At 42.3% G+C, this 15361-nt stretch overlaps 1 protein-coding gene across 6 annotated transcripts in view; it reads right to left on the minus strand.

The window, feature by feature from the left end:
* Sash1 (SAM and SH3 domain containing 1) overlaps positions 1-15361 on the minus strand; it is a 933133-nt gene that overhangs the window by 24082 nt on the left and 893690 nt on the right. For 3 of the 6 annotated variants that reach the window (XM_019209951.2, XM_033763317.1, XM_019209953.2), the window contains 3 exons: positions 12395-12527; positions 6604-7439; positions 1383-1457 (listed from right to left, as the gene is read on the minus strand). In XM_019209951.2, coding sequence (XP_019065496.1) covers positions 1383-1457; positions 6604-7439; positions 12395-12527 — 1044 coding nt within the window. The remainder of the gene's footprint in view (positions 1-1382; positions 1458-6603; positions 7440-12394; positions 12528-15361) is intronic. The other 3 variants (XM_033763318.1, XM_010639655.2, XM_010639648.2) reach the window with 1 other exon arrangement.

Here is a 15361-nt window from a genome sequence, read left to right on the forward strand (position 1 = left end):
TTAGAAATTAAAATCGACTAAGAGGCTTTTTGTTTCTCTGAAGTGGGAAGTGAGTCACTTTTTACTTTAATCTTAGTACATTTTTCTCCAATTATGTTTTTTCCACTGTTTTCAGCACCCAAGGGGCCTGCCCTTCATCGGTAAGAGCGATCTACATGCACCAGTGTTCACTTGAGCCCAACAGTGGGGAGAAGAGAGGAGATGCCAATAAGTCACCCCAGAGAATTGCTAGCTGGTGGCAGCTGAGGTGGGAGAAGCCCCAACATTGGACTGGATTGTATCACTATGATGCTGAACGTAGCCAACTTCTAAGGGTGTATAAATTTCTTTCCTTGAACAAGCTAGACTATGGCCATCTCTCATTCTATTTTGCATTTAAAAACAAACTTTCCTCTGAAAAAGGAGGGAAAAAACTCATATCTTAAAAGAAAAGAAACACGTACACTTATTGATTTGTGAATCAATAAAGTTTGCTATCCAAATAAAATAATCTACGTCTTCCAGGAAATTCTGAAGTAGTTCATATCTCACAGATAGGAAATGGATGACATGGGATTGTGACAGATACAGTTTCATGGCAAAATACATTCAGGACAAGCAAAACTGCAGGTAAAATCCACCTACATCCCTGAGGCCTGCATGAACCTCCGGGAACAGCTCTGTGGGTCACAGTGATGAGCTGGCCCCAGCCTTCAGTCCAGAAGCAGCCTGGGAGGCAGTGAGCTTTGTCCTGCAGGGTCTGGATTAGTTCCAGGACAACCCAATGTCATGCCCTTGGCCCACAGTAAGAACAGTCTTTAGAGATGCTAGCATGCTCCTGGTACCCACTCACAAGGCTCCTCCTGCCGCACTACATGTATGCACCTAGTGTGAAGAAAAGGCATGAGGGTCGGATGTGGTGGCGCATGCCTGTAATCCCAGAACTTGGGAGGCTGAGGCAGGAGAATTGCCTGGGCAACATAGTGAGTTTCAGGTCAGTCTCAACTACATAGTGAGACCCTGTCTCAAAAAACCAAAAAAGTCATACTTGTCCAGATTTGTCACTTGGAGAAAACTAGAAGGAAAGTCATTAAAAGAACTGTGCTACTTCAAGGAAAGATGGAGGCCAGAGGTAGTGGTCACTCCTTCCATATGAAACAGTGGAACTTTTTTTTTTGGTCCCAGGGAGCAAACTCAGGTTCTTACTCTTGCAAGGCAGGCAGTGGAACCACTGAGCTAAATCCCCGGCCCTAGTGGAACATCTTCAAAAGGGTTTCTTTCCAAATATGATTTAGGGTGAGTGAAGAAAACCACTATCAATTCTCAAAGGTACTAGAGAGGAAGCCACTGTTAATCACAATGTGTAAGAAGACATCTGCCACTTTCCTCTAGCGTCTACTCACCATTGGATCAGAACTGTTACTGCCAATGTGCAGGGAACGATTGGTCAGGTCAAATCCTCCAAAACTGCAAGTTCTCTGTGGAGAGCAAAAGTCACAGCAGGAAGAACTCAGTTATTCTTAAGTCAGCCAGCTGCACACAACCCAACACATGTGCCCTGTGCAGGCCATCTCTGAATCACAAGACATGTACGGGATGAATGCAGGAAAACGAGAAATGAGAGGGAAAACCCACATGATTCATGGCATACGGAAATTTCACTTACGTTGCCCATTCACAGACCACTGACACTCTGTCTTCACCAGAGGTCCAGGATCCTCTTAATGTGCACAAGACAACTAGCTTTTAAAATATAAAGTAAAGAAAAAAATTCTACAAGTTTAGTGCTACAGCATCAAAGTTTCCTTTGGCATTCGTTCACAGAAGCTGCCGATGGTAATGATGATAAAGGGACATCAATCAGTGCTCCTGGAAACCCAGGTCTGCAGTCCCCTGCTTCACTGAGAGCAGGCTTTTCTAAAAGACTTGTTTGGTTTAGGTTTAAGTCACTGAGAAGGGGGAAAAGAGGTTATGTTTATTACAGTCCAATCAGTCCAAGAGGATTACTCCCTCATTGCTGCCCTGTCCTAGCCAAAACTGCCGATAACTGCCTCATCTAACTGCCCCACTTAATTAATTATAAGCCTTTTTCTCACAGTGGATAAAGTGAAGGCATTTGCCCAGAAAGAGAAAAATGGATTGAGTGACCACACTCTTTAATTTCGTGACCACATTCTTTTAATTTCAGTAGGAAAGATGTCGTTATAAAAATGGATGAATATTTTATTGTCCTTTTAGTTGATTTTATACTCTATGGAACTCCTTATATTTCAGTGATTTTATATTTTCGGAACTTGGACTGAATTTCTGTTGTTTTTCTAGCAAAAGCCACGCTTGTTCCCAAACGATTACTCTTGTTCTCTCCCCATACTCCGCTTAGTGATCTTTCTCAAGCCATTGGTGATGAAAGTTGAATAGCAGATTTGGGCTCCAATATTTCTTAATACCTGTTTCTCAGAGAACCTCAGTTAACAGATATTAAGTGGAAGCAAAAACAGAAAAAGCATAATGCATACTATATACACTGGTTATTTAACATAAATATACTGAATACATATGATGTATAATAAAAAATATGGTGTCTCTTTTTTGTCTTCAACAGAGGAGATTTTAAAAAAACAGTGAATTCTGCTGCTGAGTACCCTACAATGGAGAGGGAGGCTCATAAAACATTATAGGACCCTTGTCCTCTTCATACACTGGATCTGGCACCATGAGATTTCTGGCTCTTTGCTAACGTCACAATTACCATGAAAGGCAAGTGCTTGTAACTGACTCAGGGCCTTAACACAGCCGTGATAATGCAGCTAAAGACACTCATGAAAGGACTTCCAGGATTGCTGTAGAAAGTGGCAAGAATGAAGGGATAAGTGTGTTCAAAGGAAGGGGATTTTGAAAAAGATAAATGGCAATGTGCCTTTTATTGTAATAATTTTTAAAATTTAAACATTCACTGTATGTTTTGATCACCCCTCATATATTAATTTACTGCACTGAGAAAACACAAGCATCCTGGGAGGAAGGAAAATGACAAGGTTTTTAAAGTCGCACAAGGCAGACGAAAGTTCTGGATTTGCCATTTATATGCTGTACGATCACAGGTTAAGTACTAACTCTCTGAGCTTTGGAGTCTACATAAATGAAATAATATCTATGCTATCTATTTGAAGACCACTAATACATTGCCTGGTACAAAGCAGATGCTCCATGAGTGTTGGTTTCTTTGACTACTTTTCATTATGACTATGTCAAGAACTTACTCGCTCATCCAGACAACTGTTATATTGAAGTCAAGGCTCAGACAATTTGTAAATGGAGAGCTGAAATTTGGCTCTGGGATTTACCATCTGGAAATTCAATTATAAAACCAGAGCACCACAGGAAGAGGCCACAACAGGAGAGGTGGCAGTTGTGGCACAACACAGGCCAGGAGAAGAAAAAGGAAGGCATTCAGGGGCAACCAACACTCAGGATGTTACCAAGGTGTCAAGCTGTATTGGCACTACTGCTGCCATTTTTATTAAAAAAAAAATTTTTTTTTTTTCTTTTTTTGGTACTGGGGATTGAACTCAGGACCTTGAGCTTGCGAGATAGGCAGCAGCACTGAGCTAAATCCCCAGCCCGCTGCTGCCATTTTTAAAGAAGCTACTATCAACTAGTTTCCCAGTAGATGTGACCTTTTCCAGTCAACTTAAGTAGACTTTGGCCAGTCCATAAAAAGAGAAAGACCTCTCTGCAAAACACCACGTCATCTCAGATGCAACAGTAAGACCACATCTCAAGATAAAACTTTACATTAACTTTCCTTTTCTAGCTAATAGTGCCAAACAAGTTTTCTCATTTACACAAAGGCAGTGACTTTATTCTGATTCCTTTCCTGTGACTCAGGGCTTCCCAAACACAGTATGGCACACAGATGCCTGGCTGCTTTATGGTATTTTTGTGTCCCTGCTTTAAATTCCATCTACTGCAGTGCTGGAGCCCAGCACACTGTATCTGATGCATATGGAACAACCAACAAAGAATTTACGTGGAAATTATGACCGCAATGAATTAGAAGTTCAGTTAAGTTTTCATATGCCCATTGCATGCAGTTAGGCCTAGAATAATAAAAAGCTTAAAATGAAGAGTGGGTTGGTTTTCTTCATTATCAACTAAAAATCTTTCCCAGGGAAATGCTAAACCGATTGGAATTGATTCTTTTTTATCAAGAATTGACAAAGAATACAACAATAAAGATTGCTTGAACGATTATCAATCTTCCCATAACATTGAAAGTGCCTCTCAAAACACCACTCCTTTAGAAGAAGAAATGGAAAGAGTATTCATTAAAAGAAAAATAAATCAATCTTTGACTTTGGTGACCTATATAAATAAAGAATAAGTGAAAAACAATTTTTTATACTCATACATCTCTTGTAAAGATAGTTATAAAAACATTCTAGACAGATGCTTGGGATGAGGAGAGCTAGTCAATGGGATGGTCATGCAGTGGAAAACATGTTTTGGGGGTTGAATTTAAAAATGGACAAAATTGCAAAATGTCATGCATGTCTGTTCTCCCAAACAAAAACTGAATGATTAAATTAAAAGTAAAGCATGTGATCATTTTCAGTGAATACAAAGCATTATCATTTCCCTGAAGTTTCATCAAGCAAATATGGCGTTTTTGAAAGACAAAAAGATCAAGGTTGAAGATTAAAGGATACTGCGCATTTTGGGATAAAATAAAGGAAATGTATGACAAGGAGAATGGAAAAGAACTTTTAAAATAAAAGGTGCAAAGAATTAAGATTAATCCTTTATGAAAACAAAGCTGCAGGGCTGAGTGTAGCTCAGTGGTAGAGTGTTTACTGAGCATGCAGAAGGTTCTGAGTCCCATCCCTAACACCAAAACATAAACAAAACAAAGAACAAAATTTCTAAATGGGCTGCAGTGTCAATGAACACAAATCTCAGAGATACAACTTCTTGAGACAGTCCTGATGAAGTTATGTTATTAATCTAGCAATAAATAGCATGAAGGGCCCATGAGCAACTCAAGCTGCTCAAACTGGATAGCTTCTTAGTTTTACACAATTTAAACTCACAGAGATGAGTTGTCACTTAAGAAGGAAGTGGTTCTATTCTATTAAGTTCATGCTAAAAGGTTCAAAGGAAGATGAACTAGGTGTAACACCTCAGGAGATTTTTTTAAAAATTTTACTGAGACTGGTACTTTACAAAAGATCTGTGCGTCAGAGCAGACCAGAGGCTGAATGAGTGACGAAGAGAATTCCGTCATTTCAAAACAAAACAAAACGAAACGAAACAACAAATAAAACCAACGAAAACAAATGTCATAATGTAGAAAGAGCCAGAAGAGAAGTTTTTGTGCTATAGACAAGTAGTATTAAAAGTGCCAGAATCACAAATGTGAAAACACAGAAAACAGAATCTCAGAAGAAATCAACGCATGTGGGAATATTCAGAAAACCCAAGGGCTAGGTAGCACCAATGATCCTTTTGGGAATAGAGAAGGTCATTTTAAGGATGGCATTGACCAATCAGTCTTTGTTTTCACAAAAGCAGAACTTGACTGAATGAATTTAAATTACAGTAATCATCAGGGGAAGAACATCCTCTTCATGAATGCAAAGAACCCTGGGAAAAGCCACTATGGAGGCATATTCTGTTCTAAAGCTCCTTTCAGACCTTTCAAAGGGGGCCCGAGCCAGCAGCACCCCCCCGCCGGCGGGGAGCAAGGTGCCAGAGAGCAGTGCCAGCTCCTCCTCTCGCTACACCACTTCACTGGACTATTGTGCGAGCTAAAAGTTAGGTGGGAATTCCATGGGGAAAGAGGCTACGTTCTGCCGTTCAAAATATGTTACACTCTGAAAAAAAATTTTTCCCAATCTAATTTTCAGTATCAAAACTGGAAAACATTTTTTTTTTTTTTTGCAAGTAAGGACTTTATTTCCTGCAAGGCATAGAAAAATCAGGGTGGTGGTAGAAGACATTATTACCAAATGTCCATCCTTCTATTTAAAAAGCTAAAATTATTAAATAGACATAGATAAAACAGAAGAGCTCTAATTTATTTTTTTCCTGTCAGAGTTAAGGACTTTCCATTTGCCCCTACCAATAAAAGAAGGGTATTGCACTATGTTTCCCAATCACCAAGCTGGGGCTATGGAGATATAACCGTTTCCTGTGCTCCTTCCTATTGTTTTAATTAACTGAAAGAGCAGGCATCTCTTTTAAGAGTGACACGTCCTTCTGCTTTGAATCATCTCCTTTGAGGTCAAGTGACATGATGGCTGGAGATCAAGACAAACACTCCTAGAGGTAGCCAAACCCAGCCCTGTACCCTGGAAGCCCCTCTCTGGATCAGCTTTAGTGTTTAGCTTCGATTAAAAAAAAAATCAGACCGCTTCCACTGGCGAGGGAAAAAAGAGACAAGAAGGAGAAAGCCACTACTAAGTGAAAGTAGGGTTAGGTACGGGAGGTGACGGTGGAATGGATCCTAAAGGGATAAGGCAAAGAGAGGGAAGGAAAGCAGGCTCTGCCGAAGGAAGGCCATGATGCTTGACTGCACATCACAGAAATGACAAGGCCATCCTCATGACCATCTTGGTGACTCACAGACTTCTGGTGGATTCTCAAGAGAACCCTTTTAGTACAGCGGTCCACTGTGGCAGCCCACTTCCTCTTTGCCTCCTCATCCTCCTCCAGCAAGCACCGCCTCAGGTCCTGCTTCTCGGCCTTGCTCAGGGTCCTGTCTGAAGCAGGACGCACTAGCTGGGTCAGGTTCAGGTGGCTGTAGAGACTCCGCTCCACCACGTAGGTGACATTGAACTCGCTGACCGAGGCGCGCCCGCGTGCCCTCCTGCCCGGGAAGCCGCAGCCGCCTCCCCCTTTGGCCTTCTGCCGGGGTAGTGGCAGGTCACATGTGGTGCCGTTCACTCCTTTTCTGGAGGGACGCTGGCAGAGAAAAGCTCTGGAACAGGAATAATTAGTATCTGTTTTCTTCAAGCGGATTTGCTTGCGGACACTCTGAACCTCCTCCAGGGACACCAGGAAGTGGTGCCTACGGCGATGGTTGTCGTAGAAGAAAACACCATCCGTACTTACCCCGTGGCTCAGGGACCCGAGGCTCTTCTTCATCTCCCCCTCTGTGAGGGAGCGGGATACTTTCTGGGCTTTCTCTTCTTCTGGATAGGAGAAGAATGTCCCCATCTTCTTAGGGGGCTTGATCAGACCCCGACTCTCTCCTTTGCTGAAGGTTTTGACCAGCTTCCGGCCAGCTCCCCAGGTATCCAGGCTGCTGGACGATGGAGATGTAGTGAGTGAATCAGTGTCATCTTCAGGAGGTTTCTCAGGAGAGCCATCGATGAAAAATGGCTTCTTATGCACTCCAGAGTAAAGGGCAGCCCTTTCATCCAAGACCGGAGGATTTTCAAACATGTGCTCCTCCCCACCTAGAGGGAACCAAGAGAGTTCTCCAGTGAATGAACCTTTGCATTCTCCCACAGAACTTTCTTTACATTCTCTGTCCTGAAAAAGATCAAGCAAGTCATGCAGAATGGACAGTGCCCTCCCTGTGCATATCACGAACCGCTTCACAAACATGGCTGGCATTTAATAACAACAACAACAACAAAAAATCAAACTTCAAATGTGTTTCATGTCAACAGTACTGAGATTGTGATGTGTTTGCTTCTCCTTCTGTAAATACCACTGTAAACCTAGTAACTTCGAAGACCTATTTAAAATAGCATTTGCAAAGCGGAAGCCAGTCACTATCATGATACGCCTTATTCCAGTTTCTAAGCACAACTTGCAGAAGCTAGGAATTGAGTCTTCGCCCTTTTGAAAGGCCTCCCTTTATGTTGGCTCTGATGGCTTTTTACAGTTGGAGTGTGACAGATGCCATGTGGCTGATAGCGATTTTTTTTTATTAGTACATATGCCATTTAAGTGATTAAATCTCGAGTGTGAGCAGAGAAACGCCATAAAGGGTTAAGGCCTTGCAAATGGATGTGGCAAATGTTCTCCAGTCGATGGGCCACACACCAAAAGTCAGGGAACTGGGTGATCCCCACCAGATATTCCCACCAACTCAGGACCTGCCTGAAGCAGCAAGGGCATGTGAGGGCCCTGACACGCAGGCAGCTCCAGAGTGCTCCACTTCGCCTCAAGGGTTCCAGCTCTGGAAGCCCTCGCTGGAACCAGGTAGCAAGCCAAGCCCTCCAGAGCCAGTGGAAAGGCTTGGACTTGCTGGCAGGCATACTGAGTTCTTTTCTGCCTGTGTTATGTGAACAGATGTGAGAAAAGAAGTAGGTCAAGCTGTGGGTGTAGGGATCCCAACTGGCTTCGTCCCTTTAATTATAAGGAAACTTGGGAGCTTTGCAGCTTTCTACCAGCTGAATAGCGAAGAGGAAAAAATACAAAGTTTCCTTGGAACAGAAAGACAGCATTAAATATACCAGCTGGAACAGGGGTGTCGGTGCGTGGGTAAATGTCATAGAGAAAGGGAAAGAGATGCTCAATTCAGAAGCCACAAGGTGATCAAAATAATAGCAGTTCTTTAAAATTCTAAAACTTACTCTCTTTTCCATTGGATGAGAACTCCAGTAACAAACATACATAACAAAAAGAAATTGCTGCTATTAATCCAACCCAGGATCAACTTTATATTCAGGTCTAGGAAACAGTGATGGGAAAAGGAAGTGGAGGAGGGTCCACACTGTGTCTATCCCGAAATGCATTCAAGACTTGCAGAGGGATCTTTTAGGAGCATGTCAAAGCAGGGTCCAAGGTCAGACATGTTTTGACAAGGGCGTGTGAGCAAGAATCATGGGAGCTTCCTACTCCCTCCTTGCATCACTGGAAAGAGTATGCAGAGGAAAGGTCCTTGTGTTGTTACAAGTAAACCTAGCGCCCTCTCCTAGAGTGTCATAAGGGAAACGCCCTCCACTTCCAGGAGGAAGGGACTGGGTTAAGACCGGAGGCGCAGCCTGACAGCCAACTTCTGTATCAAAGCAGTCAAGCATGGCCACGACCTATGCCAAGATAGGTGTCTCTGGGGATATTTGAAGACCCTTAGCCACCCACTGTCCTGAGGTGCTTCTGGGAGGTCTGGTAGGGCTATGCCGGATACTCTAAGGACCTGTCACTCAGCAATGGTCTGGATGCTTTCTGGACTGTGGGGCTGTCATCAGCGATTCCAATACCTCTGTGCTGAGTTATATACGAGCCCAGTATCAGCTGGGGCACACACGTTCACAATATATGTGATGGTATCTTCTACTTCTGGAAAGTTGGTACCTGGTAAGGAGTCTGGAGGGAAAGCTGCCTGAAGAGACTGTGCCACACTGTGCGGAGCCCATGCTGAGGACAGGCCATGCATAGTATGGGCTTTTCTGTTGGTGTCTGACCAGCTGCCTGGGCAGCCAGCCTTGTCCTGTACACCTGTGACTCAGAGCACTGCTTCCCCCATCTTCTTTGGGCTCAAAGACATAACTCTCCCACTGGAGGGACAGCCAAGATATGCTTACTCCATCACATTGGGTGAAATCAGTTTCACAGGAAGGCCTTTATTTTATCATATGCAGCTGGGATCAGAATGCTGAAGGAAAGGTGACTCTGACCAGAGAAAAGAGATGACTTAATGTCCAAAACACAACTTTGCAGTTTGGATTCGAGCCCTAGCTCTGCCACTCACCAGCTCCATGACCTTGGAAAATTATTTCTACCTCTTAGCGTCATCTGTGATCGTGCCTACTTATCTTTACATAATATCCCCAACACAGCTTTGCAAGGGTGACACTTAACAAAAAGAGCCAGGTGAGGTCCTTTCTAAGCTGAAGAGCACTGTGTAAAAGTTGGTGATTTTTGTCAGTTAGATGAGCTGGAGCAATCAGGGGAGAAGTATAAGTTCTGCGGACAAGGCACAGAAGCAGACAGGTGTGGAGAGCTGACACAGCCTGTGTTACCTGTAACCCAGGTTTGCTGAGCTGGGTACAGACTCGAAATTCAGGTGGGAAGGGTGAGGCTGGGTGAAAAACTATCATGGTCCTGGCCTTCAGTGGAGACACAGGATGTCCTAGAACAGTCAGGCTGCCCGGATGGGATTCTGGGCCTTCTGCCGGCTGGCTGAGTGACATCAAGTAAATTACTTTGTCTCTTTGTGTCTGTTTCCTTACGTGTGAATGAGGATGGAGGAAGTGCCCACCACTGGTAGGTATTCTGAGGATGGCATAGTAAAAGGGAACATTTAAAACCTAAAGTGTTTAGAAAAGTGTCTGGCACATAAAATACACTCAATAAATGGTAATTATTATTCGAACAACTTAGTGGGGCACAGCCTTAAAGGAAGGCAATTTCAGAATCAAATCTTTATGAGTCTAAGGGCGCTGGGGAAGAGGGCTTGTTGGGACTATGAACCCCACAACTGAGGCAGCCTCTCCAACTCACTATGTCTTTTGACAATGAAGAACCTCAGAGAGTGCCTTCACGCAGGGGCTTGAGGGAGTAATAGTCTGGCAGGATATCCAGGCAAGGCACAGAACAGACACCCTGAGCTACACACACCTGGGGATAAGCTGGCTGGAGGCAGCCCAGCTCCCAACTCGTCAGATGTGTGAGTGCAGCCTTCAACATGAGCACAATCAAGTCCATTTTCCATCTGTGATGCATAATTCACCTCCAAAATCTAGTGATTACTCTTCACTTTTTAGGTATGTCTTTTGTTATATTTTTTCCACTTTTTTTTCCAAGGAGGCCTCTCAGGGATATTGGGATCAATCGATTCTGGCATAAATATGCAAATGAGGGTCTTTCTGTATGTTGACAGTGTTACTCTTCAGCAAAGGCTGGCCCTGCACACTTGACTATCACTTGTGAAGGGCCTACTGGGCAGGGGGCCCAGTACTGGGTCCTTAGCCCATTTTATCTCATTTATAGGCAGAGCCCACCAATACACTTGTTGTTGCTGAGATTTGATTTTGGCAAGTGTGCATGAAGTTTGTTTTCAAATGTGCACTCAAGGATGAATGTTGGCAATTCCATGTGGTTCTCCCAACAGTTCCAACTGGCACTCGGTGCATGATTTCAGTTAAGAGCTGACATGGTAGGAGAAAATCTGAGTGCATTCTGCAGTATGGATAGCATGGGTGACAGGCAGGTACTGGTCCAAATGTAAAATCACTGCTCTCAAATATAAACCAAATTACCCTGCAAAAAGACATCCAAATGCAGCCCTGGAATTAAGACAACTCCAACTTTATGAAATAAGCCGTGAAGCTCAACTCATCTCACCAGCCCCCCTTTTTTCCTTTTAATCCCCATTTCTCCTGTCACCCTCTCTCTCACCTTTAGGAGTATTCTAAAAGATGTAAGCCAATCAATTATTATAAATACAATTAGAAAGTGTCAATAAAAACCAAGACTCTTATCTTTGCAAATGAGGGGATATTCAGTTCCCTACACAACTTGCTTTTATTTATAAAGAATAAAAAGGCCTCTACAAAAATAGTTTTTAAATCCACAAATTAAAATTTTGAAATTCCTCACAATGAAAATGTGACATTTTAACAAATGATATCTTTTTTTTTAATTTTTAAAGGTACAGTCTTTCCAATATTTTTTTCTAATTTGCTTAGTCTCATTTTCCAAGCAAGTAGATGTTATTCTTTTTGTTGATCTTTTTGGGAGAATTTTACAAGATGCTTCAAATGCATATGACTTAAAAGGGAGAAAGATAAGAATGGGACTTAAAATGTCATAATTATAATTCCAAGGTTAGCTGTTCATTACAATGAACCCCAGTTGATGTCTCTTTTGACATTATTGTTTCATCTTTGCAGCCAGCAATATAGCTATTAAAGATTCTCTTAGAACTGATGGTCCTTAAAGCCACACTTGAATTGAGACTGGAGATTGTCTATGAGAGAACAAAGCATCCCTCAAGGATTTGAAGGGAGATTAGGTGCCTCAACTGTGTGATGTTTGTCCAGGACGGGTATCAAATGCATGGACACCCTGCTATCAAATTCACACTAAATTCAATGAACAAGGACGAGAGTCCTTCACGGAGTTACTGGCTTATCCTAAGAAGTTATAATGTTTATATAAAATAGTACAAGGTCATAATTTAAGCTGTAGCATACTGTGAGATTTCACTGTCACATACTAGCCATTTCCTATCTTTGTCACATATAAATTACCAAGCACCCAAAGCATTTGACACCAGGGTCCTTCGTTTCATAACAAACTGAGCAGCCCAGTGCTAATGGACAGATGCAGTCCGTCGGCCTCTGCCAAAACAATACATTTTCCACTTGCAATCATGTTCATTTTCTACTGAAAAACTGACCCCAAGTGATTTCTTTTGGAATAACCAGGGTGGAGTTTGCTTTTTTTTTTTTTTTACCTTCAGTGCTGGGCTTTTTCATTTCTTCCACCCTAATCAGTTTCTTTCGGACTCTGCGAGTGGAGTTCACCAGCTTGTGTAACCTCTTAAACTTCACTGACTCCTCGGTCTCATCATCCGATTGTTCTCTTGACTGGCAAAGAAACAGGGGACAAGTTAATCAGGAAACTGCTCCAAGCCTTACCCTTGCACTGGGTGCAGCTGGCATCTCTGCCACTTTGAACCCCACTCAGCACCTGGGTCAATGCACTCAGGCCACCAATATGCTTGCCCAACAGATTTACAAAGCTACCATACCATCTTAAGGTCCAATTCAGTGCAGAATTAAATTCTAGGCACAAAAAGCACATCTTTGCCTTTGACTGGCATGTGGGAATTTGTCACACCCCACTATGTCCCTGAATCTTTTAAGACAACTCTGCAAGACTCCAAGCTGGCCCTGTCGTTCCAGTTACACAGCTGTGGTTTGGGCCAGGCTCTCTTCTGTCTGGATATTGAACGTGGTCATCAACTATTTCTCCAAACCAAAATTCTGTTGACTTTTTCCAGTCCTCTACTCAAAATCAAAACCAGCAGGCAGGAAATGCAAAAAGATACAAAAAAAGGCTTCTCCTGCCCCGTTTGTTAGGAGTGCCTGCCACATCACAACCTTCCCTTCACTCGCTCCTTCTGAGGGCTCCCAAGGCTAGTGTAAGGACAGCCCCGCATTCCTCCAACAGGGACAAGGGAAAAAGCTGACCTTTCAGCCATACAGTACAGTCCATATTCCCTAGCATCCCATTCCATTCTGCAGCAACTCAAGTATGCTCTGGCCCAGCTGTTTTCCCTCAAGTATCAAACGTTACAGAGAGGGGAAAAAAAAAATTTTTTTCTCCGCAGCAGTGACCCAGGCTAAAAACAATCCTTTCCTTGTGAACAAAATGAGGGTTTCATTTCCAAGTCAGCTCCAACATTCAATATGCAGCTTCCTCTGGTGTATCTGAGCAAAATGTGGAAAAGCAAAAGAAGTTTCCTCCTAAATGTGCATGCTGCTCAGGGGCTGGGTGCTTGGCCAAATGTTATGGGAGTGCACAACTCTGGCACGCCCTGTGCAGCCATGAGCACTTCCAGCTGATCCTGCGCATCCCAACAACCTCTCTCCGTGTCCTCAAGCCTAATTCACGAAATTAGCAGGGAAAGAAATGACTCAAACCAAAAAGCAAAACAACAACAAACCACAACTCCAAATGTGAGGCTAACACTGACACATTTTTCCCCAACGAAAATGCTCGTTGATCCCAATTTTATAGATAATAAAATAGGTATGCAAGAGTTAGCAAAGACTAGCTCAAGAGAGGCAGAGATTATATTAATTACTTAGGCATAAAAATGGTACATCTTGTGCAGGAACAAATATTTTAGCACTATAGCTCTCTCCAGAGGATAGACACAACCCACTTTCTGGCCATCTCCTCACCCCAGAACTCACAGCAAATAGCTATTCTCCTTTCTTGGAGCACGACCATAAGTAAAAATACTCACCCACTAATGATTATTATTAGCCTATCAGCAAGTCATCAAGACTGGAGTATTTCTCAGTCTTCCCTTCTGGGAAATATATGGATATCTACATCCGATTTCTCTGAAACTCCTACATAAAATGTATGTAGGTTTCAGAATTAACAACTGGCTACCTGGTAAAGAAGACTAGAAAGTGGGCCCTAAGTAACGGAGGAGGGATGTTGACAATTAGGCTAACTGCATTTGGCTAAAACTTAAAAGGTTAAAAAAAAATAAAGTAAATATAGTTCCAAATATACAATGGTACTAACTGGTTCGAATTTCACTTTTACTTGGTTTGACTGTTGATGCGCAATGAAATGGTCGGGGTGGTCAACCAGAGGAATGAGACCTCGGTTAACCCTCATTCTGGGTAATCGGCACCTGAAAAACCCACAGTGCATGGAATTACATGTAAACGTTTAAAAACACTGTGCCCTCTGGATGCATTCTGAATGCCTAATAATCCCAACAGAAGGGTCAACCTCATATTACAGAAAGTCTCTGTACCTACCAACAAAAAACAAAACCTAGGATTTCTAACCTCACATTCAAAGTCCTAAGCCAGGTGAAAATAAATGAGCACAGAATTTTGCAATCCAGATATAGCAAGCTATATTATAGGATATAAATCTGTGATATAGCATAGTGAGCTTGTTGGTTATCTGGTGGTAATGAGGGGGTTGTTTGAGGAAGTGAAAAGAAACAGAATAAAGAAATTAGCAATACAAAAATTTTAGTCCATAAAATGCAAAGCATCTGTGGAAAAGGTGCATTCGAGCAACTTTCCACAGAAAAATCAAAGCAGACACCAGGACAACAGACATAAAGGTAATGTCCCTCACCAAGCCCTCCTTTCCTCTGCCCAAATTCACTGCCGTGAAAAATAACATATTCCAGGTACTCATTTAATTGCTTTCACATGTTCCATTTACTTTTAGAGAAATGTGAGTGTTCAGATCTTTGAACCGATGTTATTTTTATTTTGCTTTTAAAAATAAAGGTTTTGGAGGTGTTTGCCACTGACAAGTTACAAACCATGGCAACCAAGAACTTCCCCTGTATTACCATGTTTCAGACAGTAGGCAAGACTGGGGCAGCACCATTTATATGAAGATAAAAACATCATTCAAGAATTATATGTGTGTGTGTTTAAAATAAAAAATGTCCTCTTAGGTTACTTGAGTTCAACCACATATCCCAAGGATGCTTTTCAAAAAGAAGAGGTGTTGAATTTATACTTCCTTCTGAGTTTGGAGCAAAGAGTGTGAAATATTTGCCTTTAAAAAGTTCTCCCCAACAATTAGCATATAGGAAGAAAAGGACCAAAGGTGTAGGGACAGTGAGAAGGATATGGAATGGGGAATAAGGGAAAAGGAAAAAAATATGAGAAAATGTAAAAATGGAATTAAAGTGTTTGAAGAGGGG

The sequence above is a fragment of the Fukomys damarensis genome, unplaced genomic scaffold (assembly GCF_012274545.1).
Source record: "Fukomys damarensis isolate Sample0158 unplaced genomic scaffold, DMR_v1.0_HiC HiC_scaffold_14, whole genome shotgun sequence".
Classification (NCBI taxonomy): Eukaryota; Metazoa; Chordata; class Mammalia; order Rodentia; family Bathyergidae; genus Fukomys; species Fukomys damarensis.